Source organism: Fringilla coelebs (genome assembly GCF_963513975.1).
Source record: "Fringilla coelebs genome assembly, chromosome: 5".
Classification (NCBI taxonomy): Eukaryota; Metazoa; Chordata; class Aves; order Passeriformes; family Fringillidae; genus Fringilla; species Fringilla coelebs.
In genome coordinates, this window is record NC_140033.1 from 62289115 (window position 1) to 62315576 (window position 26462).

At 44.7% G+C, this 26462-nt stretch overlaps 2 protein-coding genes across 3 annotated transcripts in view; one reads left to right on the plus strand and one right to left on the minus strand.

Moving 5' to 3' along the window:
• Positions 1-7547: 7547 nt before the first annotated feature.
• On the plus strand, positions 7548-11058 carry TMEM213 (transmembrane protein 213; the record flags this gene model as incomplete). Its single annotated transcript, XM_084206669.1, has 3 exons — positions 7548-7629; positions 9941-9994; positions 10889-11058. 3 exons carry the CDS (start codon positions 7548-7550, stop codon positions 11056-11058), a joined length of 306 nt encoding a protein of 101 aa, XP_084062795.1.
• An 11538-nt stretch (positions 11059-22596) lies between these two features.
• Positions 22597-26462, minus strand: part of KIAA1549 — a 139499-nt gene continuing 135633 nt past the window's right edge. Inside the window, exon 20 of one of the 2 annotated variants that reach the window (XM_084206913.1) lies at positions 22597-22962. In XM_084206913.1, coding sequence (XP_084063039.1) covers positions 22708-22962 — 255 coding nt within the window. In that variant the 3' untranslated portion in view covers positions 22597-22707. The remainder of the gene's footprint in view (positions 22963-26462) is intronic. The other variant, XM_084206914.1, reaches the window with a different exon arrangement.

The window sequence follows — 26462 nt, forward strand, 5'->3', positions numbered from 1 at the left end:
CTGGGAGTCCTCGTGGCAGCAGCCCTGTCTTCCTTGCCCCAGCAGGTGCAAGAAGGTGCCAAGCTCTGCAGGAACATCGGGGTCACTGAGTCAAAGTGCTGGAAGATAACCCAGTGCTGCCCATCCCATCCCATCCCATCCCATCCCATCCCATCCCGTCCCGTCCCGTCCCGTCCCGTCCCGTCCCATCCCATCCCATCCCATCCCATCCCACCCCATCCCACCCCAAAAGGGTTTCTTCCCCTTCTGAGAGCCTCCTTGAACCCACATGAGACTTCATCCCACCAGAGCAGTGATAGGTGCTAAGGTGTGTGTGTGCCACAGGGAAAGGGGAGTCACCAGCCTGCTGTGACAAATGATGAGCAGATGCCCTGCCCTGTCCTCTGCTGGACCTAAGCACTCCAGACCACTGCACTCAGGCTCTGAAATTTGGTGTTGGATGCTGTGACTGGAAAGAACTCAATTTCTCTTTGCCTTAAACACACAAACAAAAAAACCAAAAAACCCCAAAACCAAAAAAATCCCAAAGTAACAAACCCCAGTGATTTCACCTTGCAATTAGAGAAGTGAAAGAGGCCTGACTGGTTTTTTGTCACTGTCATTGATAATGTGAACGTTGCAAACCCATCTGGAGCATGTCATATAAGCGTGGGTAGGAGAGCAGACTATTTTCTTTACAGTAAAACAACCTTTGGGATTTCAGAAGAATTTTTTCCCCATAAAGGACTGTTTTCAAAATGAGATACACAAAATAGCATGCATTGCATAAAATTTCTTATCATCTCTATGCTCATTATTATTTACTTTGAATAACCTGAACATAGAAATTGTCTTTAGTTGTCCTCACACAAAATTAACTGATCAGCATGCACAAACACAGTAATTATCTTTTTCCAGAGAAAAACATGCAAGTAGATACACTTCTTGCATGCACTTAATTTTGTGGCAAGTGTATATTTTATAAATAGCAAGACAAAATCCCTTCATAACCTCACTTCTACTTGTTGACAAGGGTAGCAAGTCAATTGTCTTTAACCCCTTCTGTCTCTATGAACCTTATCTTTCAGCATTTCATAATCAATTGTGAATTCTATGAATTCTCTTTTTAACATACAAAAAGATTAATCTTAAATATAAGAGAAGCATTTCACAAGATATTAAAGGCTTATTTAACAGGAGCATGATAGTTACAGGTCTGTATTTGCTTAAAAGTTCTAGGAATTCTCCTACTCTCTGTACCCCTTCACTCAAAAATTTAGGATGCTGAAAATACAATATATGATAACTAATACCCTGTTAAAAGAAAACATCATGTGCTAACTTAAATGAGTATATACATTTTAAATTTGGTTGGACATTTTCCAGCAAACTGTATTTTTCACAGGAGAAAAAGACAAAAGCTGCAATACACTCACTACTCATGCAAAGTAAATGTGTGGTAAGTAAATAAAAAATAGATCATCAAAGTGTCCAATCCTAATTTCTTTAGACTGAAAAGTGTGAAGAAACTATAATCTAAAGCAGTTTTATTTCTAACCCTGCAGTAAGCTTCTATTTAAAAAAAAGTGTTAAATCCGGAGAAATAATAGAACAAAACTCAAATAAAATATTTAGAAATATCTTAATTGAGCTGCTTCAAACCATCCAAAGCCAGGGTTCAACTTTTCCTTGGTAATCTGTCAGGGAAATCTCCAAAAGCTCACTTTCATCTTGATTTGGAATGAGAGAAATACCTACTCCAAGGGGGGCAGAGCTTTCAGCCCTCAATTATTCCTACAGATGCAGGAGGCTCGCCCAAAAGCACCTGCTGGCCAGCAGTGCTTCTGCCAAAATCCCCTCTCCCTTCCCTACTCTCCCTTTTTACTTTGGCAGAAGAACAGTTAATTGAGAAACCCCTCACGTTTCCCCCCGCCGCTTTTTCTATTGAAATGCACGAAAGTGCTCGGGCTTTGGGCAGGGCAGCGGGTGCAGAAGGTGTCACCGGGATTTACCTGTGTGCCACCGCGGGTGCACCTGTCTGCGAGCCACCGCGGGTGCACCTGTCTGCCAGCACGGGTTTACCTGTGAGCCACCCCGGGATTACCTGTGTGCCACCGCGGGTGCACCTGACTGTCAGCCACCCCGGGATTACCTGTATGCCACCGCGGGTGTACCTGTCTGTCAGCCACCCCGGGATTACCTGTGTGCCACCCCGGGATTACCTGTGTGCCACCGCGGGTGTACCTGTCTGTCAGCCACCACGGGATTACCTGTGTGCCACCCCGGGTTTACCTGTGTGCCACCCCGGGATTACCTGTGTGCCACCGCGGGTGTACCTGGCAGCCCCCAGGCTCCTTTCCGTCCGCCCTCTCTCTCTCTCCCCAGGGCAGCGCCGAGCTGTCCCCCCGGCTCGCCCGGTGTCCGTCCGCAGGTGACAGTGACAGCAGGGCTCTGCGGTGGCGCCGGGAGGGCAGGGCAGCCCTGGCCAAGCGTCCCGTCCCACCCAGGGCACGGCAAACCTTTGCTCTTAAGGTCAGAACCGGTCTGGACCAGAGAAGGGAAACCCTTTCTGTCCCAAACAGCCCCCAGGGGGACGGGACCGAGCGCTGTCGGGCTCGGTCACCACCTCCGTGCCAGGGCTGTTGTGGCAGCTCGCGGCTTGCTGGGACTGACAACAGAAGGGACAACCTGGCTGTCACGCCGCGGGCACCCGGAGGGAGCCTCGGGAGCCGCTGGGTGCGAGCTCCGGATGGAGGGTCAGCGGCCAGGGAGGGGGAAAAAACTTGCGCGCTGTTTCTCGCTGGTTTTTCCGCGCTGAAGGCAGTCCGGGAAAGGCCGGGGGAACAATGGGAGATTAATGATTTTCCTGACGCAGGGGGACGGGCAGAGCGACCGAGCAGGGAGAGGGATGGGAGGGCAGGGGCTCTGTTAACCAGGGGCAGTGCTGACAGGGAACTGATTCCCAGCCTTGACATAACCAATGCTGCGGGGAAAGGAGGCTTTACAGACTCTCTGCCGCTTCAGCTGCTAAAGCAAGGGCTCCAGAGAGAAATTTGGCCCCTCCTAAAACCAGTGGCTTATCCCCCACTGATGAGGCAGGGTTTCACCCTGATGAAAAAAAGGCTAGCTGGGATCTAGCACCCAGGAAAAAAATTCCCTCTCAAAAGAAGAACTAATGAAAATGCAAGGCTGTATAAAATAGTGAAGTACCCTTAAAGAAATGCTTTCTCAGACCTGTTCTTTTGGAGGTACCCAGTAACCCTGGCCCAACAAGCCAAAGGGTTTAGTTAGGCTATGAGAACACTGCCAAAAAACCAGTAACAGCAGAGGGTTTCCCAGCACAGGTGTTTTCTACTCAAAAGCAACAAAGAGTTGTCCCACTTCACAAGATCAGCTTGGTGAGAAGGGTCCTGCCACTTGCTCAAGTCCAGCTGTCTCAAGCTATGTCACCCAAAAAGGAGATACTAAAAATTACAAAGTACTTTTGACAGGCGGGCCTAGAATGTGCACTTTGCTTAGCAAACCCCCCAGATGAACTGGCTGTGGGGCTCCCTGGCTCCCATCCCCTCTGGCTGCTCTGTGCTTCTCCTGGACCAGCCACTGCCCCTGGTGGGCTCTGCTTTCTCTATCAGTGCTCCAAAGCAAGGGGTTAAAGGCTGATGAAGGCCAGCACCTTCTGCTGGGAAATTGGGAATTTCCTTGACAAGGCAGATGTGCAGTCACTGCCACTGACTGTGTGGATGCCACACAGGGCTGGGCAGAAGCTGATGTGGCAAAGGAAGGACTTTGCCTTCCAGCCCATGCAGTGATACCAAACAACAGGAGTCATCATTCAGTTCCAAACTGGTGCATTATTGACACAATAAAACTAAACAATTCCTCAGGCTGCTCCCCTCACCTCTGACCACAGCACATTCTTCCCCCTGTGCTCATCTGATCACACCTGGCTTTGCTTCCTCTTTGCTCCTTTGCTGCTCTTACTCAGCCCCAAAAAGCTGTTGGGGCTGGGGGAGCAAAGAGGGCCCCCAAAGCACACTTCATCACCAAAGCACCCAAAAAGCACCCACTTCATCACCAAAGCACACTTCATCACCAAAGCAAGCTGCACCAAGCTGGCTGCTCCACCCTGCTAGCCGAGGAGTGAGCAGGATGAAGCTGTCTCTGCTGCCCTCCCCCCGCCCTTCCCGGGTGAGAAGCAGAGAGGAGAGAAGAAGGAAGCATATCCCATTTCATGCCTCTGGCATGTGGAAGTAAGAACATTATTTTATAATAATCCTATTAATGCAGATGAGATGATGATGGCTGGCCATGAGGCTCCATTTGGAGAAGCCCCATCAGTGGGCTCTTTGTTGGTGCAGGCAGCTCTGCCCTGGTGAGCTGAAGGCAGCCTTTCTCCGAGCCCTTCACTGCCTGGCTGGGCTGGAGCCCTCTCCTGGGGTCTCCAGATGAACAGCATGAGGTCACAGCAGGGCCACAGGCTCAACATTTGTCTAATATCGACCCCAGCCTGGACTGGAAAACACAAAGGAAAGGGTTGTGCTGTTTTCCAGAATGCTAGACTTGCTTTCCTCTGTGTGACAGCACACCCCCTCTCCCCTTCTTTCATTTTTAAAGAGTAAAACCTTTGTGATTTTAAGTAGTAAAGGTAAAACCTTTGTGGTTTTGACTTTTTTTTTGTCTGAGTTTTAAAAATCAACCCCCCTGTTCACAGGTAATTTTATCTTAGATGTTTTTTTTTTTCCACATCAATGAAGACAGCAAACAAATTGGCCTCCTCCCTGATGGACACATTATTGGCAGCAGGTTAAAGATTTTTGAGCTTTTTTTTGCAGCAGCAGCAATCAGATTTCATTTGGAATGAAAAATATAAACCAGTTGCCTATGTAAACAGAATATGTATACACACACACACAGAGTGACTGTGTGTGATAAAGTGTGATAAAGGTAATAACTTTCTGAGAGCCACACCTGGTGATGTGTCAAGGGCAATACTTTGGTCACCAGAGAATCTGAGCCATGAAGCTCTCTGTGGCACAAAACCTGCCCAACAGTGGCTATTGCCTCCTCCATAACCATCAGGGAAAGCTGCCCAGCAGCCCTACACACTGGAAGAATCTCCAAGAGGAGAGCTGGGGAAGGACCTAATTTTAGAGTAAAGAGTTTTGTCTTGAGAACTGCATGAAAATGGGAGCCCAGGAAAGGAAGCATCATCTCTGCAGGGCCTGCAGTTGTGCCTCACATGCCAGGGCACCCTCGAGGAGGGAGAGGGGAGTGGAAATCAGGGGAAGGCTCTGGAGTGTCTTATCGCTCTTCAGGCAGTCACAGCCCTGAAGTATAAATGTGTTACAAAGAAGAAATGAAACAAATCCAAATCTGTGTCAGGAAATGATTTTGCAGGGCTCCCATTTTGTCTGAACTTATCAAGCAAAGCCTTCATTTCCAACCTGATCCAAAAGTCACTGAAGCCAAGCACAGCCCGTTCTCTGCTTCAGGAGAGTTTGGAGCAGCCCTTTCTGAGCCACGGAGGGAAAACATTTTGGAAAAGAAAGGAAACACATTATGTTAATTGTGCAAAAGCATTTTCATCATCCTTTAGAAATGGGGACATTTGCCTACAAGCTGACAAAAAGTAGTTAATAGTTAAAATTCAAAAGAGATTTCATTAAAAAATGAATCATTCATGCAATAGCAGAGCAGTTTTGTCTTTTTGTTAATTGCCAGGTCAATTTTCAGTGGGAATAGAAGGTGAGAAATTCAAAAGGGAAAGGCGAATCTGGTAGACAGCAGAGGAGCTTTCCCACTGAAAGAGTTAAAGTTTAGTTTTGATGCAACAGGTAGCTCAGGAAAATTCACAAATTAAAGGCAACCTCCACAAAAGGAGGCTGAGACACTGAAACAAGCCAGAGATGAAAGTTATCCCAGGGGTGAATTTCAGGCAGCTCTGAGCATTTTGCAGCATCTCTCCTGCTGTGACTCTTGCCTACCGAGGACGGTGGCTGCAGGGGTCACAGCCCCACGACTCACCTCGTGCCACACCTCGGGAGTCAGCTGAAGGACAGGAGGACGGGGCCCTGCATCCCAGCAGGAGCAGGAGGTGGCTGTCACAGACCAGCCAGCACAGCTCCAGCTCTGCCAGCACTGCTGGCGTGTTGACATGAAAACAGGCTCGGCAAACACGCCCGTCTCAGCTGACCTGCCCTCACCTGCAGCTCCCTGTGCCCTCTGGCACATGGGGGAACATCTGGCTGCCTTGTCCTGATGCATCCTGGAAATACTCACAGCTGGGTGGGAGCAGAGCATTTTTGGTGGTGAGGACAAGCAGGTTCACCCCACAGAAACACTGGGCAGGGCAGGGTTTTCCTTACATGAAGAGAGAGCAAATCAACCCCACAGCTGTGCAGAGCAGCACCCTGGTGTGTGCCATTCGGGTGGGAACCCTGTTACGTCCTTTCCTGTGGGTTTCAGCCATACGGAAGGGAAAAGAGAGAAAATTGTTAAATGCTCTCCATCCTACAAAGACTGCTGGCCCCACATGCCTCCCCTGAAATGTCTGCAAATCCACAGCAGGCCCCAGACAGGTCCCTTCCAACATGGGCACCCAAAGCCATGAGCCACCACTGCAGGAGAGCACCAGCAACCTGCTCCCTGCAGAGCTCACCTCTCCCAGTGCCTTCCTGACAGATTTCATGCCTGATGGTTTCTCTAACAAGGATATCACCACGTCAAAGATAGGAGCAAGCACAGCCAACAGCCTGGGGAAGAACAGCAAAGTGTGCTGCTCATCAGACCAGGACAACACCACATGCACTTTACAGCGTGGCTTTTCCAGCCAGGATTGCAGAAAAATTCCTGCTCTCCCACAAACATTTTTCTGTCATCCCTCCTGGTCTGCAGACAGAGCTATGCTTACAGGAAGGCTCAGCTTCTGCTTCACACATCTCAAGGAGGAGGTGCAATAGCCCCCAGAGAAGAAAGAACAGCTTTTCCAGAATCACTTTGCAGAGGATGATGGAGGCAGGGAGAGAGCTGTGCTCACAGGGAAAGAACAAAAGCAGACCTAATGCTGCTGTTTTTTGGGATTCCACACAGCTATTCCAAAAAAGCATCACTGTGGAAGTCAAGCCAGTGAACATGCAAAAAAATAGCCAAACTGGGAGACAAAGCCTCTGCTTCAGCCCTCTGCCGCTTTCTGGCTCTATTAAACCATCCTCACAGGACCAAAAAGAGACTCAAAGGACAGAAATTGCCTGGGGCCCTGTTGGGAAGGGCTGGCTCTGGAGACCTTTCCTCCTTGCAGCTGCAGCATATCCTGGGGAAACACCTTCAGGCTTAACCTTCAGGGGCCACCTCCTGGTATCCACCTCCCACTGAAGCTGTTTTGGTCAGAGCCCTTCTCTTTCCTCCCCTGGCTGTGGCAGGAAAGCTCAAGGTGTCCTGGCAGCAGGAAGCTCCCTTGCTCCACCCTCTGCCCAGCACAGCGGCTCCTTGAGCTCACCGAGGGATTGCTGCAGCAGATCTGCCAGCGACAGCCACCTGCTCTGTGGGGACACTGCGGTGGCACCCTCGGCATGAAGCACCTGTCCCGTGAGCCCCGGGCAGCCCTCGCCGTGCTCTTCCTCACCGCCGCCCTCTGGGATTCCTGCTCGGCAGGTATTGCTATTGCTCCCTTCCCTTCCCTTCCCTTCCCTTCCCTTCCCTTCCCTTCCCTTCCCTTCCCTTCCCTTCCCTTCCCTTCCCTTCCCTTCCCTTCCCTTCCCTTCCCTTCCCTTCCCTTCCCTTCCCTTCCCTTCCCTTCCCTTCCCTTCCCTTCCCTTCCCTTCCCTTCCCTTCCCCCTGCTCCTCCCAATGCCTTCATGTATTGCCCACCAACAGCAATTTGTTCTTTAAAAATAAGGGGGCATTCCCTCGCTTCACCTAAAAATTGCAAAGAGCTGGAATGAATTAATGCTGGTGAGAATTACTAGACATGACTGATGGCAGCACACTGTAAAGGGATGTTCTTTTGCCAGTTATTTACAGAGCCACTGTAAATGTGACTGAGTTGCAGGTTGCTCCTCTGAATGGCAAGGAGACAGAAGCCACAGTCACTTGGCCTTCTCCTGCTTGCTGAGGCAAAGGATCACCTGCAGTAGAATCCATTAGGATCACTGGAGTCTGATTTAACTTTCATTACAAGCTTTTCGTAGAAAATGTGGCTTTGGTGCTACCTTAATTGTAGAAGCTGCCTGAAACCAAAGTGTAAATGACACCTTTGAGCTGCTCCTTTCTCACCAGGCTACTGCCTGCATTTGTATATCAGCACCAGATGAGAGCTGCCAGCTGTTTACAGATGGGCTGGCTTTGACAGCCTGTTCTTTGGGCTGCAAGATCCAAAAACACAAACCAGCACTCGGCATTCTGCATTGCTTCCTTCCACAGGTCATAGGCAGGTTTTAATGATTGTTCCCAGTACTTCTGTGAGGTACTCATTAACTGAGAAAAACTATGGGCTTGGCCAAGGTCATTCTGCAAATCCTAGAGAGTCAGACAGAAGAAGGGGGAATACTCAGACCTTCCCTGAAGCAGGTTGCCCAGGGGCTCACTCTGAGCATGGGAAAGCTCTGGTATTGCTGATGATGGGTCAGCTCAAAACACAGAGCTAGGCAAGAGCAGGTGACCCCAAGGGGAACATGTCCTACAGGACAGCCTCACTTTACTTGCTGTTACTTGGAAAACACCAAACTCAAAGCAAATCTTTGGTCAAATGTGTTTTATTCTGTTTGTTTTCCTCAGCTGAAACTAAACCTACACTTTTATTTTGTACTCTTTGGTGAAATCAAGCTGGTGCTGATTTTCTGTATTACATTCCAAATTAGCAGCTCAGAGTGATGCCTTGACTGGAAATAGTCCTCTCATAGCTCCTGCCTGGCCTGTGGACCAGCAGCACATTAGGGCTTCTCCATGCAGCAGGAGTCCTCACTGCTGGAGCCTCCCTAGGCCATTTTCATGTCTGTGCAGGACATACCTACCTGGCTGCACTTGAGCTGTGCTGCTCACAGGAAGAGGTGTTTCTCTGCTCCCTTTCCTTCTGTAGCAGGGGACAGACAGGTGCTGATGCACAGGGACCAGTCCAGCTGGCTTTTCTACCCCTGCAGCTGTCCTGGTTTGATCCTGCAGTGCTGCAGGGAGCATGCTGAGGGGCAAGGCAGTATTAGGAGGACTAAGGAGGGTTTGGCCTGTGACACCATGACCAGATTTGGAGAGCTGGACACCGGCTGCAGAGTTGTGTCAGAGTCTGTGTGCTGATTCTGGGTAGGAAGCAGGATAAAGAGGAAGAACCCTCATCAAAGCTCCAGCCCTCTCCCTCCCTTATTTCTGGATGTTGTATTTTCCAACCTGAGCTGGTTACCATGCTGGTATGAACCAGAGTCCAGCCAGAGCAGCTTCAGATGCTCTGACCTGCAGCAAAGCCAACGCCAAAGCTCCCCACTGGGGCCTCGATGGACCTGCTGGGGCTCCCCAAAGGAGGCTCAGCCCTTGGCTCTGCCAGACTCCTCTGCCCCCTGGGATTTTTCCAAGGGCAAAAGGAGGCAGAGGCTGCTGGCCATGGATCTCTCCATGCCACTGAATGGGGTCTCCCCTTTCTGTGCTTGTTCATTCTGCCCCTGCAGCCTGGGCAAGGACATTGATTAATCTGAGCTCGCAGAGAATGGCTCGGCCAGGGTCACACCAAGGCAGAGGTGCAGAGATTCACCTGCTCCTGAGGGATGCTGCTTGAGCAAGCCTCCGGAGCTGGGGTTAAAAGTGGTGGGATAAGGAAGTATATCCTAATGCAGCAATGTTTAGGGGCAGGAGCTTTCTTCAAGTTGTTTCCATCCTACAGACCTCTACAAGGCCAATGACTTTCAGATTTTCCTGCTTGATGCCAAACATAGCTTTTCTAATCCAATTTACCTTTTGTCCTGTGCTTTTGTTCTGGCAGCTGCTGAAGACATCTCCAATGTTTCAACAACTGAGTATGAGCCAGCATGTCTTAGTAAGTCTTCATAAATAATTACTGTCTGTTAAAGTTAGGTGATGAGTCTACACCATGACTGAGAGGCTGTCCTGGAAAGGGATTTATCTCTTCTCAAGTCTTCCATTGTGGGTCAGCCTCTAGGATGCATTTCTAAGACTCCTCCACTGTCATGGTGTGATATCTTAGGTACATTGAGACAGACTCCTAGCTTTGAACAGACTAATTGATAGCCAATTTGTGTCCTAAAGCTCCCTGCCAGACTGGCTGCAGGCTTTATACAGGTTCCCAAGAAGGCCCCTTTCCCCTGCCCTACCAGGTCTTTGTCAAACAGCCAGCTGTGGCAGCAGCTCTCAGGCCACAGAGAGCAGGGACAGGCCTTCCCAGGCATCTCCCCTGGGGAAGGCTGTGAGAAGCTGTGAGAAAAGCTCAGAGAAATAATTAAAACATTTCTTATCTCCACTTGCTGCACCTGTTGCTAGGCAAATGAGGAATGTGTTATGGAGATTGCTTACCAAAGGGTGGTGGTGTTTTACTTGGTGCACCAATGAGGTCAAAGCAGTATCAGACAGGCTAGAAGGGGTTACGGGGAAGGGGAATTATTAAGAATAATTCTTGATTCTTAAGAATTAATATAGTATTAATATAGTATTAGTACAGTATAGAAGAATAAAGCAATGGTTCAGCCTTCTGCATCATGGGTTTTAATTACTCCCATGTCAGGTGAACCCTGCATCGACAGCCAGCCCCAAAGAACCTGAGATCCCACCAGAGCCATCCACCAGGTTAAGAGCCAGGCTCAGAGGGAAGATGCCAAGGCAGAGTGATAGGGCAGAAGCCATCTGCCTTCTCTAGAGAAGGAAACCTGTCGGGTTCTTGGCCTCCCCTGAGCTCACTGCACTTCTCCTCCCCCAGATGTGAACTTCTGCAGGCAGGCAGCCACGTGCTGCCCCTCGGGCATGGATGACTACGGGTGGATCGCAGCGGCCGTCGGCTGGAGCCTCTGGTTCCTGACCCTCATCCTGCTCTGCATGGACAAGATCATGAAGCTCAGGCCTGATGAACCCAAATATTTGGTGGCCTGAAGCAGAGCCAGCCAGCCAGTGGCTCTGGGCAGACTGACAGAGCATTTCAAACACTTGCTAAGAAACAAAAGGGAAAGGGAAAACACCTCCAGCCAAAAAAGGCCAGATCTATGCGGGGCAGCTGCCGAGGCTTCACCCTCTCTGGCAGGCTGGAGCTGCCAGCCAAGGTGTGGAGCAGGCAAGTCCCTGTAAGCCACCACGTACCTGCCACAGTGCAAAATCCCCCACTTGTCCCTGAGCCCTCTGTGCTTGCTGTGAGCACAGCAACAACAGGAGAGGCTGAGGGACCAGTTACCAGCCTATAGCACATTGCCTCAGTGCATGGCCTTCGGGCTGGACACAGAAAGTGGGCAAATAAAGCTATGTTCTTGAGCATCAGCATTACCAGAGCCATTACTAAGCTAGAGGCCAGGTCACATCAGTAAGTGAAGTAATTAATTGACTTTACCGAGGCCTTTTCACTCACTAACCTGTGATATTTAAAAATCTATTAACTGATACATGGGAAGACTTATGGAAACTTAGGGATTGTTTGGGCTGGTTTAAAAAAAAACCCTAAATTTTCCAGAGCCATTTAGCTGTGAACTGTGTTGCAGGAATTGAATGTTGGCTGTATTTATTCAGCTTTCACCTGCCTGAGAAACTAAGCCAAGCTGAACTGTGGCAAGCAGGTTTAAACCAGCATATCCAATTCATGCACAAAACTGTTCCTATTTATCTGAGATGATAATAAACATTTTTATTGATTGAACGACTCTCACTGAATGGTTTATATGGATAAAGCTTAGAAATTATTAGAAACAGCATTCTCAGAAGATGTATTCATGCAGGAGGGTTTCCTCACTGCAGTCAAACTCTGATTTGGTGCAGTTGCACCAGTTTTATTTCTGTCACAATAAATCAGCATTAAACCTACCTATACCTACACAAGGTTAGCAAACCTGCTAGAAATCAACTGAAATTAAACATAAAAAGTTACTTTTAAATCTAAAAAGCACCAATGGAGATCTTTACCTGCTAGAAATAATTATACTCTCTCATCAGCTCATCAGTATGTAACTTCATGAGTGAGAAATGACAGAAATCAGTTTAAGTATCTTTCTACTGATTCTGGCACAATTAACACTTTGATCAGGACAATTTGGTCACTTCAAAGTGATGGACAGTTGTCCCTTATCAACTAGCTCCCATCAAGAGGAACAGGGACAAATTACACACTGAGGAAAAGATAATACATCCTTCCCTATAACTATTATCACTTAAGACAAAAATTCTTCCAGGGTGAAATGCTGAACAGAGATGCTCATGTCAGGAAAGTAAGTTTTCAAAAGGAAGGGCTTAATTCTCAACATTTCAATATACAGAAATTAAAACAAAAGGGATTTTCACACAACAAATCTCAGTGTTGGAGACACTTAACTTCTTTCCACAAAACTCTCTCATTTATGTACAAACTTAGAGAAGCAAAGGGCTCTCAGTCAACACCAAAATGTAAAGAGTAGACAGTTAAAACATTGCAATCACTCAGGTACTACAAGTCTTCTACCTGCATACATATTTTTTTCCTGTTATTTAGTTTTAATAACAGAAAACAATGTGAAAGATACTGTGAAAAAATCTCCACTTACTGCCTTCATGTCTACCTTCTGCAGATCTCTTCTTACAGGCATTTTTCTCTGGGTTGGGAACACAGAAGTGCCTGCTGGATATGGCACTGCTCTTCATCTTTGAGGGGATATGTTTCATAGCTCTTGCATGTCTTTGGGTTTTCAGCACGTGATGCAAGAAGCTCTAGATGTCCTACAAGAGCAACAGCCACAAAGAGCTGCACCACAACTGGGCAACTGTGGGGCTTCCTCGAGTCTGCCTTTAGAGGCACAGCTTGTTCATTCTTCACACTCTCCAAAATAGTGCAGAAACCTTCAAGGATTGTAGTAGACTTAAACCTTAGGTTTTGCTTCTAGCAATTTCCTTTGAGGACTCCCAGCTCAACCACATGGGGGAGAAATGGGAAAAACCCCCCATATTTTGTTAAAATGTAGTGCCCTCAAAGATTTTTGGTGCCTGTGTTCAGAGGTGATACCCAAGTCTCCACAAAATCAAGTATAAAAATGGAGTACACCTCACAGATAATTTCTGCTGTGAAGTGTGTATTTTTCTAGATCAGTGACCTGTAAACCTCTGATCTGATCTGACAGGGTTGTTTCTTCCTGCATCACCTCCTCTGACATCTGACATTGTCAGGTTTGATCTACAGCTGCTTCTCTTCAAGTCCTTTGATGGAGTCACTTAGAAAGACTCAGTGCTGTAATGAATCTCACGAAGGCACTGCTGTCCCCAGGTGTGTCTGGGATCCCTGAACAAGGTGGCAGTGTTCCACAGGCTCTGAGGCTATCAATGTAAACATCTTATCTATTTCTACACAATACAGGGCTGTTGGAACTCAGGACATCCCTTTGGGAGTCTGGAGTTGCCAGGACCCCTGCGAGGGGCTCAGAGACCCTGGCACACAGCCCAGGACACCAGTGGGTTTGGTTATGAACTGTGGAGCAAACTGCCAGCTTTACATGAAGATCTAAAAGCCACAGCAGTTTAAGTAGTGTAATAATAAAGTTATCAGAGGGTGTAAATGTAGGTTTTGGGATTTTTAGTATAAAGGTTTTGGAGACAAGATGGAGGGATTTGGGCCTTTCTTCTTTTTCTCTACCTCCATCTTCAGTGGTGATGTTGGCACTTTTAGATTGGTTTAGAGTAGAAGCTCACTGCCTAACATAAGTGATAGGTATTGGAAAATAATTATAAACATGTTACACGTAGTTTTTAGTATATAAAGATAACACCACCCCAGGGGCAGGCAGAGTGCCTCTGACTGTCTTTCTGAGCAGACCTCAGCAAGACAAAAGAAAGAATTTTATAGATAAGAAACAATAAAGAATCTTGAGACCAAGAAATGAAGAGCCCTGACTCCTCCTTCAAGCGCTGGGATGGAAAAAGAGACTTTGCAACTTTTCTCAGAGTCACACAATCACAAGCTAGAAACCCTGACACAGGGCAAACCCCAAAAGTATCATTTTAAAGGGACTCTGAGGTCCACACTACGTGCTGTACCAATCCTAAGGGCAATCACAAGTACAATGCAAAACAACCCACTTTGCAAAAGGAGGAGAAAAGCCCTAATGGTGTTGTCAGTGCTCCAGGGGCTTGTCCAGTTACAGAAAGCACGGAATGAAAAATTTGCATCTGAATGACTTGATAAATTGATATAAAGACTGAAATTAGTAGGCAGAAATGGATTCCTAAAATGTAAAGATGATCTGTAGTCTGCTGTTACATTTCCTGGAATAATTTTATCCATGGAACGAACACAGAGGAGCACTGGTTGTGGGTTATAACCCCTCATTTAAGAGCAACTGAGTCACAGTTGAAGGCTGTGGTCTGGTTTTGATGCACAAATTAGACAAATAAAAGCACAAATTAAATATACATGACTGTATAGTACAAAGCCTTATAGAAGTGGTCCATGAGCAGAGCTGCAGACTGATGTTCACATTTGTTGTGTATTATTTCATGCTCTTAATATCATTCACAATTTAATGCCTCTAATTGTAGATCCCAACTAGTGCAATGCTGTCCAACCCATGCTGACTTCAAGGGAGCTACACAAACATTCAGCACGTGCCTTATTTTGTTCTTGGGGGTTTTTTCAGGGTAATTCAGGAAGCTTGTCATTTTTATTCCCACAGGAAACCTTGGAGGCAAAGCATAACCAGTGATTTATCAGCATGCATAGATCCTTTTTGTGTTAAACCTGGGTGCCCCATCAGACTGCTACACACAACCTCATGGCACTAAACTGGTATAGACACTTGCACATCTCCAAACACATGCAAAGTAAGGTGATAGCTCCAGATGATGATGGAAATATTAATGCTCCATTCATAGTTATTGTCTGTCCAGGACCAAAAAGTTCCTCACTGGAATGAGATGGAGAAAAAAAATCTATTCCAGCTCTTATGATTTAGTACAAAGAAAACCAAGAAAATTGTTGAAACCTGGATGGCTGGAAAAAAAAAAAGTGTGAATAAAATTCACAAATTTGAACCACAGCACTGCTGACAACATCAGCAGAGATCTTCCTATTTTCTGCACCAAGTTTCTGAATCTCAGGCATGAAGATATGTAGTGCCTGGAAAGAGAAGGGAGATGCAGATGGCACCTGGGAATGCTGCTGGTCTGCAAGTGTTCCAGACAGACAGAGCACTGGGGACATGTAACTGAACAGCACTTTCAATAACAAAGGAGAAAAGCAGCAGCACAGCATTGCAGGTAACTGCTTCAATTTGCCTGGAGATAATATCAATCACATCCAACTAGTGATTTTTAAACAATTCTGAATTTGAGCCTAAATGGATTGGTACTTGATGCATGACTCTTCATCTTTTCAGATACCACTGCTTTGGTAATGACTCACATTACTCACTGCCTTGATCCTTGGGGTTTTAGTGAATGAGCTACATATTAAGCAATTGCACTTTACAATGATTACACTTTGCCAAATCACTAGAGGAATGAAAACTGGCAAGCATCTGGGCCCTCTACTCACATGAAACACACAGACAAGACAGAGGTTAAATTCATAAGAAAGGGTGCTCTGTGCTGGTACTCTGTGGGAATTTTAATAAAGTCATTACAAAATCTAGGATTTCAAAAACTTATTGTCATTAGTTGCTGCCAAGGAATGGAATATAGGCATTCTTGGGAAGCAACCAACCTTTCTTATCCTTACACTCCAGATTCTGCTTATTTTGTGGCATTTGTGGTACCAGTATCTGCTGTGGAATCCAAAGCTCACTGCAGGTTTCTCTCCTGGAATCAAACACATTCAATGAGCTGATTTCCAACCCCCAATTTGCAATAACTATCCAGAAATAAACCACAGCATAAACAATGCAGTATTGTCTCCCAAGTCTGCAAACTGCTTGGAAAAAAACAGCTGTAAGAGACTTGTGACTTTTCCTGTCCAGTTTGACAATATGACCTTGACAGCGTGACTTCTGGAGCAAAAATTAAAGTACTTCTTCAGGCTTTCTTTCCACAGCTTTGTCTAAATGGGAGAAGGGAGACACCTACAAAGCTCCACCTCTACTAGACTGTTCCCCCTTCATGGCATTTCAACACATTGTGTATATCAGTCAGATCAGTTCAAAAACATGCAAGTTCTAATGCAGCAACCCTCTGGGCTCAAATACATGAAGAAAGCACCATGCTCTGGCTGAGCAATACTAACATCCCACACAGACATGACATCATTAGCTAAGAGAGGTCAGCTCCTCCTTGAGAAGACTAAATAATGCCCGTTGGCACTAGTGTTGAGTGCCCTTTCAGCTGCAGGAAGGGGCACTCTCTGCTCCCTGGCAGAGCTAGATTATTGTAAGCAATGTTGTGTCAGTGAGGTTGTCTGCTGGAATTGACAAAAAACTTCTTGTAACTTCACTGCAGTTCTACTCTGCAAAAACAAGAGCATTGTTTCCAGCACCCCAGCAAATTTTCTTCCACGGAGCAGTGAAGTGCAGGAGGATGTGGCAGTAATCCCAATACATGGCTGTGCAATACAGATCTTCTGAACAGGAGATTCCTGAGCCACCATCAAACCCAAAGACAGAAGTAATTGTCAGGATCAAAATCATCCATGGAAATGCTTGACTGGGAGTGTTCCATGCAAAATACAAAACAACTTTCCTGAAACATTTTATCCAGGACTGCATGGACACAAATCCAGCAATCAGTTCAGAAGTTTGTGGATGCTCAGATCACCTGTACTGCACTGAACTTGATTTCATATTTAGTGACTATGCTGAATTACTACTGACAAATCCACAACCCTTTCTCCTATTTCCTTAAGTCCAAGGATAAAAACTTTCTGTTTTTTCATCATCACATTATTTTTAAATTTTTTGTTTAGTCAAGTTTCTTTCAGATCTGTGTTTTAGGACCAAAAGAGCAATGTGCATTGCCAAATACAAGACAGCATTAATTCTCTTTCAATACCAAAAAATTGCTCCTGAAACACAAACAACATGCAGCTACTGCTTTTAAATCATGCACAGCAATAAATCCTTCCAATAGCCTGGATGAGGAAACCAACTTCCAAGCAGCCTTAGGATGGAAATATTTGATAAGTCTGCTGGGGAACACTACAGAGCTCTTAAGAAATATGTACATTTGAATATATCTGGAAATGCAAACCAATAATTTTCATCTTTCAACTCTTTAGTTCTCATTTCATTTCACCTGCTCTACCTGTGGCAATAAGAGGATTTCTGCAAGTGAACCCAAAAACCACCACGTCAGGGATCCAAGGAGATTTCACATTTGTTTTAAAAGATTCTTCAGAGCATTTGTTCAAACATGCCAATACTTTATTCCCATTTGGAAGTAACAGCCTAAACACAGGCTTCCACTTATGGAGTAAGAACTACTCAAAGCTAAATATGAGTGGCCATTACAAAGAAAAAAAAAATATTTGATGTGTAAAAGGTACCAAGAAAAAGTAACACAAAATCAAGACAAAACAGTCCATCTCTACAAACTACAAAGTGCAAAGAAATGTGTATTTTCCTAATACTAATGTAACTTCTTTTTTAATCAGTCTTCAGTGGGATTCATGGGACTGCAGCTCCACTGCAGAAAAGTCTCTTTAAAAAGGCAGTGCAACTCCATGGATTGTTGCTTCTCAAGTTTCCTACTCTGTGCAAGTAAACTCACCCTGGGACTTGCATGGCAAGGCTAGAACATCAGGCCAAGTGCATCCCAAACTGCACTAAAGAAACCAGGATGAATTCTTCCAAAGCATACCTGTGACTACATGGTTTTCAGTGGAAGTCATGCAGGGGCAGCCAGGGGCAACATGCAGAGCCATGTTTGGATCTGACCTGCCAATCCTATGCCACAGGCTGAGCCATGAAACATGTCTGCTGGTGACAGCAGGACACATCCCCATCCTGTCTCCTCCACTTCTAAATAAAATCTAACAGGAAGAGAAAAACACACCCTCCGCAAAAGGGAACATTGATTTCCACACTGAAGCGATTCAAAGCTGCTGCTTGTCTCTAGGCACATCTCAACATTCCTGGAGAAACTCCACAGCCATGGTGAACTGCTTTTGGGAGTCTCACTGAGGAAAGATGTTCCTCACCCACAAAAACCAGCACTGCAAGTGGTGAAGAACTGCAAAGAGGGGCTGTCATGGACTCTGCTTGAGTGGGACCATCCATGAGATTTCATATCTGTCACAGGGAGTCCTGGAGACCCAATTGGTGCCTTCTGACAATCAGATGTCATCCTTTTTCTTTTTAATCAATTTCCAGCTTTCTGTACAGATTCAGAACACACCAAACTGGTGCTATTCTTTTTTTTAAATGCATTTATTTCTTTGCATCTGCAAAAATATGGACCACAACACATCCTCACCTCAAAGACACAGATGTTCTTCATCCTGCCACTTCAAAGTTCTTGGCCAAAATAGGGAATTGTCAAGGACTGGCGCCTGTTTACAAGGAACTGCTAGTTAAGGCACACAACAGAAAATGCACATTTCTTCTTTGAGCTAAAAACCATGATAGCTGGAGAAGTGAGGAAAATAGTTAGGGCAAAAGTTAAAAAAGTGAGTTCAGCTGCCTACCATCACCCACATCACAGGACTGGTGACTTCCCTTGGGCTTGAATATACACCCAGCTTTTTTATGTAATCCACCAAATGTTTTCAAGCCACGAGTTAACAACAACAGCACGAGCTGTTGTGGCTCTTGGGAAGTTATGATTGCTGTACACAGCCTCCTTCTAAGATAATGCCATAACCTTGATGTTCAAGATGCAGTTTAGAGGCACTGGCTTGGCAGGAACATACACTTTTGGGTGATCCCTCTGTTTATTACCTGCATCCATAAATGTGCACCGCACTGGGGTAGCCAGCGCCACAGCAGCCTTCTGGTGCAGGGTGATAAACACAGACCTTGGCTGACACTGACTGCTGCTCCTCAACCTCTGACAGAAGCCTGATCCAAACCACTGCAAGTTCAGTACATTGAAAAGGGTCATTAAGATTCTACTTCCTGCTCCAGAGTGGCCATTTTTAACATTCCCAGCCCAGCACCTCTGCAATTTGTTCCTCCTAAAAGCAAGGTTTTCTACCCTGAGTCAAAAGCCCACGTGTCACATCCTGCTGGAGAATATTTTACAGTACTGAAGCACGCCCCACCTTCCACACCGAGTGTATGAAAAATAACTGTAACATTTCACTTAGCTCCAACAATTTTGGAGCTAAGAAGCAGGCTGGAGGTCAACATTCTGACCATGAAAAGCAAACCAAGCACGTTAAATTATGTAGCTCTCATCTCGCCAAGTTCTTCTATGTGCCAAACTAAACAGAGACTAAACACAAATGTCAAGGGAAATTGTGAAGAAAGGGAAGAGCCTGAGGATTCCATGAACCAGATGGTTTAGTCATGGAAATGGATGCACAGCTTTCTGTGCCTGTACCAACTTTTCATCTGATTGATGTTTACAGAAACCAGGAAATACATTAGCAGATACTTAAATGTAGGATACTTTTAAGTTTCAGGGAAAAAAAGGTTTGTTTGGTTTTCCCCCTCCCACCTTTTAATAGGGCTATTTAAAAAAAAACAACCTAGGGAAAGAACTCAAGCACACAGGGATGCAGAAACTTGCAGATTTTCTCCTCCCAGAATTTCCAAGTGGAAACACACATTCTGGCACATGCATTCTACAGAATCCTTTTGTATCACATGAAAAAAACAGCTTTTCCTGTAGCTACAAAAAGAACTGGTCTCCCTTGTAAAGGCTTTTCTTGGAACTGGTGGCTGGTAACTGATGTTACTTTTCTTCCTATAAGAAGATACAGACTAGGCATACCAATTTTTTGGACACTGGATGAGGTCTCCAGCCAATCTAACATAACTTCCAAACACAGCTTTCTGACTTCTTCTATTTTACTATACCGTTGAAAGTTTTAAAGAGAGTTTTCTTCATCAGAAAGCCTCTTTTATTTACAAATACATATTCGTCCTGTGTTCTTCAAAAGATTACGGACTGAAAAGAGAAATGATACACATCCAAATATAAAAAGATGGAATTTCACAATAGCATCATCACCATCACTAGCAAACAAAAAATGAATGAGAAATGGCTTAAGTACCTCTAAATTTCAAAGCTCTCATTTCACAGAGAACATATTTTTCTTAAATAGCTGGAACCAGACAAAATTAATTTACCTCCTAGAAGACCACATTTTCTTGAAATGAAGTCACAGTAACGTGCTAATATTATAAGCATTGGTCTCAGAGCTCACTAAGAATTAAACTGGAGAAGGATGTGGGGTCTGAAAGAGATGGTTTTAATGGGAACACTTAGCAACAGTCAAGTCTTCAGTGCTGTCAAAACGACCAAATGAACACCGCCTGATACACTCTTCATTCTTCAAAACCTGGCATTTTGCAGAAGTATTGGCAACATTCATGTTTACAAAGTTGGCAGAAAACAAATGTTTATTTTTATCCTAGAATTATCACACAAAAAAGTTAAAAAACTCAAATCATAGTGACCTGTTGGTACTGCTGTTACAACCGTGCTGGTGTTCTGATTCCTTTCAAACCTCAACCGGTGCCCATGAGGGCTTTACACATAGGCCAGGGAACTGGAAAATAATTTACACCACTTCATTACTGTAAGTCCCTCAACACAGTTTCATACAGCATTTTGATGATCATAGGTAAACAGAAAAATAACTGAGCTTCCTAGAAAAGAGGGAAACATACCACCTTTTTTTCCACATCAGCGAGCAACTGAGGTTTTGATTTCGGCCGCGAGTATGATGGACACACTTCCTGAACAAGGTACGGAGGAGACTTCTTCCACCAGGTCCTCCCAGCTGTTTCCACTTCAGTCTGACTCAGTCCTGTTGCCCTTACTGAACTGTGCACTGGAGCCAGGAGCAGATGTGATAGCCAAGGACCCCCACACCACACTGGTGTTATGGTACCTGTACTTCCCAGTTCTACCCCAGTAAGTGAAGCAAGTGCAGCCCCTGCCTGGCTGCCCAGCGCTCTCTCTGGCAGATCTCTGCTCCTCAGACCCCTGAGCAGTGCCATCTGCTCGTGTTTCAAACACCTCCCCTGCAGCACCTAATTGTCCTGCTGTCCATTGCCCTGGGGAGGGCTCCCAAGCCTCCTCGCCTCCATCTCTGTGCCATTTAGGAGCTTTAGTTCACTCTGACCTGAAAATGAAAACACTTCAACCAATCGTGACTTAAGCAAAATGTCCGTATGTATTATGTCAGTTACAGTTATGCAATGGCCAATATTAGTAAATTCGTAGCTAATTTTAAATAAAAACTCTGAAAAAAACAGCGACAAACAGTTCCATGGCACATACCATTCTTACCATGGGGATAATGCTTACCCTTTGTCCAAAGGGACAGTGGAAACAAGTATAAATATAGAAACTGTCTCAAAACTGCAAGTCTAAGCCTATGTTAATGTTCTAAACTGTCACTGACTTCCACTAAAATTATTCAGATCCAAACATAAGCAATGATTTAGGACATCAATTTATAACATAATGCTGGTGACCCTATACCAGTCAGGCTGGATTGGTTTCTGTCCACAAAGCAAACTACAGAGTGGCAATAGTTTATCACTGGTCTTGCAAGAGCATTTAGTATGCAAATTTTTTTTTTTAAAAGATATACACACACATTTCCCCAAATTCAACTGTGGCTGAATATTCCCCTTCCCATTTTCAGTAATTTTTAAACAAATTAGATACCAAGCCCTTTCTGTTTGGATGCTTTGCTTTCTTTTTCCAGCCTGAATGAGTCTACAAATATTTTCTTAATTATACAAGGCCAATGTTTCACTTTGCAAACATTGAAGATGAAGGAACACTTGAAGCTTCAGCACCAGAAGGAAAACAAGGAAGAGTGCAGAGGGTAGCTCCATTCAGAACCACAGAGCTGTAACAATTATTGTTCCAGTTTAATACAAGTAACTCATAAAGACTTTTTTTCTAAGTAGTCCCATTGTTCCTGACAACCAAAGTGATTCCTATGTGAGACTGGACCTTCAAGACCCTTAAATTGATACAGTTTGCAATCCTGCAGAACAGCAACACAAACCAGTTCCCCATAAGCACTGGAGAGATAAGAATACTTGTAATCTCTTGCAAAATGTCATCTCAGTTCATTAAAAACTTCACCTACTTCCTTAGAAAAAGGAGTCTATCATTCTTGGAGATAGTTCTGTCATTTTTGTTGTTGTTGCTGCTGCTGGAGTACAGAGTTCTTGACCTACTGTTTTATTTATGTGTTAGCCTGAATGAGGGTAAGGAGAGAAGAGGAGCACCGTAATATTAGCAGATTAATTAATATTACTTGTGATGACACCGATGATTTTCCATGTCTGTCCCCCATCTCTCCTTACTACTCTCATTTTGTTGCCTTTTTTGATTTTTCCAGAGTGCTGTCAACAGAGCTGTGGAAGTCCCTTCCTTTGTGCGAACAACATTGCTGATTTCCTCTGAGTCTTTGCTTCCATAGGAAGCAGATACCTGGCAGATTTGCAAGGGAATGCTAAATCAACTGTGGAAGTTCTGCACTGTCGTCTGTTTCTGAGAGAGCCGCAGAAGTTCTTCTCTAATTGCTTTGATAAGAGAGGCTGACGAGCGACCTGGCTGGAGGTCCTCAGTGGAACTGGTGGTGTAGCAAAGGCCCTGGCCCTGAAGGCTGTTGTGTGGAAGCTGAGCAGGAGGTGCTGAGGGCTGCCTGGCTGAAGTCCTCGGCATCTGGAATACTGGTGAGGAGGAATATTCTGGGTGTCCATGCATATGCGTCTGGAAAAAGGGAGAAACCATTACTGCATTTTCTGAACAAATGTGAATATCTCAGAAAAGACAAGAAAGCAAAAAGGCAAAGAACAGGGGGGAAAACAACATGGAGATGCTTGTATCTGCTGCAGCGGCTCTTTTGTTACATGAATGAGTGATGTCTCTTATGGAGCACAAAACAGGTTTACACAAAATTGTTGGACTGCCTCAAGTTCAGAGACCCCCCCTTTCCAATCTACAGTATTTTTAGGAACTGAAATGGAAGGAGGTGGGGAGAAACCCCACAGGACTGGAAATCAAAAGAATTGGCTTCTCTTACCATCCACTTCTATCCTAAAAGACAGCAGGCAAATAATTTTTTCCCTGGCTGTCATTTCTCCATACTATTTATAAGCAGAGACACTACTGTTTCCACCTTCCCTTTTCCTGCCTGCTTTGCCTGTTCAGACTGTACACTTTGGAGAACCCTGTGACTCACCAGTGCCCAGGAAAACACTGTCAACAGAAGAAGCAGCAGAAGAAAACTACTAGGATTTGAAAGATTAGATTTTTCCATACTCAATATCTGAGAAACTCTATCCCAGCTTAGGGACAATCATTGTTTCAGGGCAGGGAGGGGTTAATTCTGCCTTTGTCCAGCAATGTACATTTTCTAACAAAACAAGAGAGACAGAGAACAGAAGCCTGAGTTTATGGCATGTCTTTTTGCAAGACAATCTGCTTACACTAAAACAAAACATGGATTTACAGTACACCGGGTGACTGCAGCAACTCCCAGTACAGACACAAACAAGGCACATTTTGAAAATCCAGATTCCAGCTGACAACCCTGAAGCAAGTGTTTCCTCTTGCCTCGAATTGCTGAAGGCTGGGAGACAGCCTGAAGAAAACAGGGGACACAGAGGACTGGGAGGCACAGGCGGGAGCAAAGCAATGCGATCCCCTTGCAGGGGGAGCAGCAGGCTCAGAGCACAGCCACCACAAGTCTGTGAGCACTACCTTTGTCTGGGAACAAGCCTTAAGGAGTAGCAGAGAGAGCAGCCTGATGGGGGAAGAAAGGACAGCAAGGTCAGCTAGAAGAGGATTTGGGAGCGAGGAGAGGGAAAACATTACAAACAGAGCCTGGGAAGGATAGGGGGACCTGCAGTGACAGTGGCAGCGGTGTGCAGGGAACACAACAATGCATGGGAGCAAGTTCCTTAACATCTCTCATAATACAAATGAATAAAATTTAAGCCATTTTGTATAAAGTGGAATTAATAATACATTCTGAGTCTCTTGTGCAGCTCAGGTACAGCACTCCTCCTTTATACTGTTAATTCTGGGAGACAGATTAAGGGGGAAAGAGGCTTTAATAGAAGAATGATAGGTAAAGGTTTTCCTGTCTTATTTCTTATAAAAGAGAGGTGATTTCAGTATCAGAAAGGAATGAATGGGTCTCCTGATTGTTCAGAATTATTCATTTGGCAGTGAAACCTGAAACTAATTCATACATGCAGTCTAGAGTTGGCAAACCTGACAAGTACTCTGTGGGTTTATAGGGAAGAGATGACATTAAAAAAATATTAAAAGGAAACACTCCTTGATACATGAGTCTTAACAGCAACCTAAATTATGTTCAGGTTACTTTCACATTAAAATGCACTGTGTGATTCAGCTCCTGTCTCACACTGCACTAAATCACCACCCTAAGAAAGGTTTCTTAAGGGAAGTTAGGAATTCTGATGACCACAGCGGCTGTTTTTTACACTAAGTTTTTCAAGGTTTTCTTAAATATCTCAGAAAAAGAAAAGGGTGTGATTCTGTGATTTCACATATAGCATCAGGATTAAACAGGCCTGTAAATTTTCAATATCACATTGGTTTAGAAACCTAACCTCTATTAACCTACAACAGCAAAGTAACAGAAGCAAAAAGTCTGAAATAATTTTTGCTGTTTTTTTAAAATTTCTTTACTAACAGAAACACACAGATATGTTATATAATATTATATATGCAAAAATATATAGTTCTATATAATAGCTATACATTTGATATTTTTCTCTAAAAACTTCTAGATAATTAACAGCAGTATGAAACAATTGACAAAAATATTTTTATTGTATCTCCCTTCTTAAGAAATGAAGATTTATGAGATAAAAGTGTAAATTTGTTAATCTCCATTTAATACCCGTTGAACTCTGGCCAATTTCAACTGAACTAAATGTATAAATATATACCCAGACATACCTGTGTATATATGAATGTATGAACAGATACATAAAATTCACAAAACTAGGTAGCTAATTAGACATCATCTGATTTGTTAAAGCTTTATTTGTTATGATTGAATCTGCTTCTGAGTGGCACAAAAGTCAAGTTAGGCTGTGCTCTGCTGGATGTCTTAGCCAGCATGGATCTCACAGGGCTGATCTTGGGGACTTGAGAGACAATAAATTTGGTGAGATTTAGAGACACTAGAGTGGGCAGCTGAGTAGAAATATAGAGTGAAAGGGCAGGAGTGTCTTTGGGGAAACACTGGAAACCTGCAGGAAGGCTTGGGAGAACAGTGGAAAGCTCCAGGGGACTGTAGGTGGGTAGAGGTGATGCCAGGTGGTGGAGGGAGGTGCAGATATGCAAGACACTGAGCCCATCTGTAAGAAGCCAGGCTTCATTTGTTCTGCTGCCCAGATGAGCCCTTGCTCAGGACTGTATTTTGTGTCAGCTAAGGAAATGCTGTTCTTCTCCTGGTTGCCTTGGCCCTTCTGGATGGAGAATCAAGGTGAATTGATGGCACCCTGCACACTGGCTTTGGGCTGGGAGGTACAAGTGAGAGGTCATGTTCCAGCAGAAAGTCAGGTATTGACTTCAGGAATAAAGGGGTGAGGATGCTGTGAGGAAAAGCGCTATTGCAGGAAGACAAATGCAGATCCCTCTCCAGTTAGTGTGCAAGAAGAATGCTCTAGATTTCAATCTTCCTAAATGCAGAGTTTAATTTTAGAAACTTGCTCAGAATGAGGGAACAGTAAGACAAGGTTTGCATAGATCAGCTGAATAATGCACCATAAGGAACACGACCATCATTAAGTAAAGCCTCATTGCCAAAACGACAAAAGGCAAATTTAGAGCTCTGTCCTATTGAAAAATCCAAACTGTGAAGGTAATTATTTAACTACAGAAAGCTACAAGACCAAGACTTTTTGTTTGTTTGGTGGAGTTTTTTTCTTTTTGTTGTTTTTAATGGGAAGAATCCTTTAAAAAAAAATTGCTCACAGGAAAAAGAAAGTTCAGGAAATATGCGAACTCTCCTACAACTGCATGACACCAAATTCAAATAAGTTTTAGTTCATTATCTCCTCCTTTTGCCTGTTTTTTAATAGCAAACTGAAAAGAAATCACATTGCTGTAACATACAAACTGCAGCAACCAGTGAGCAAAAAAAGCTGTCAAAGCTGAGGAGATCTTTAAACTGAGATGAACCGAAAGAAAAACAGCCTGGATTTCAATGACCTGAACAGGAACACGCC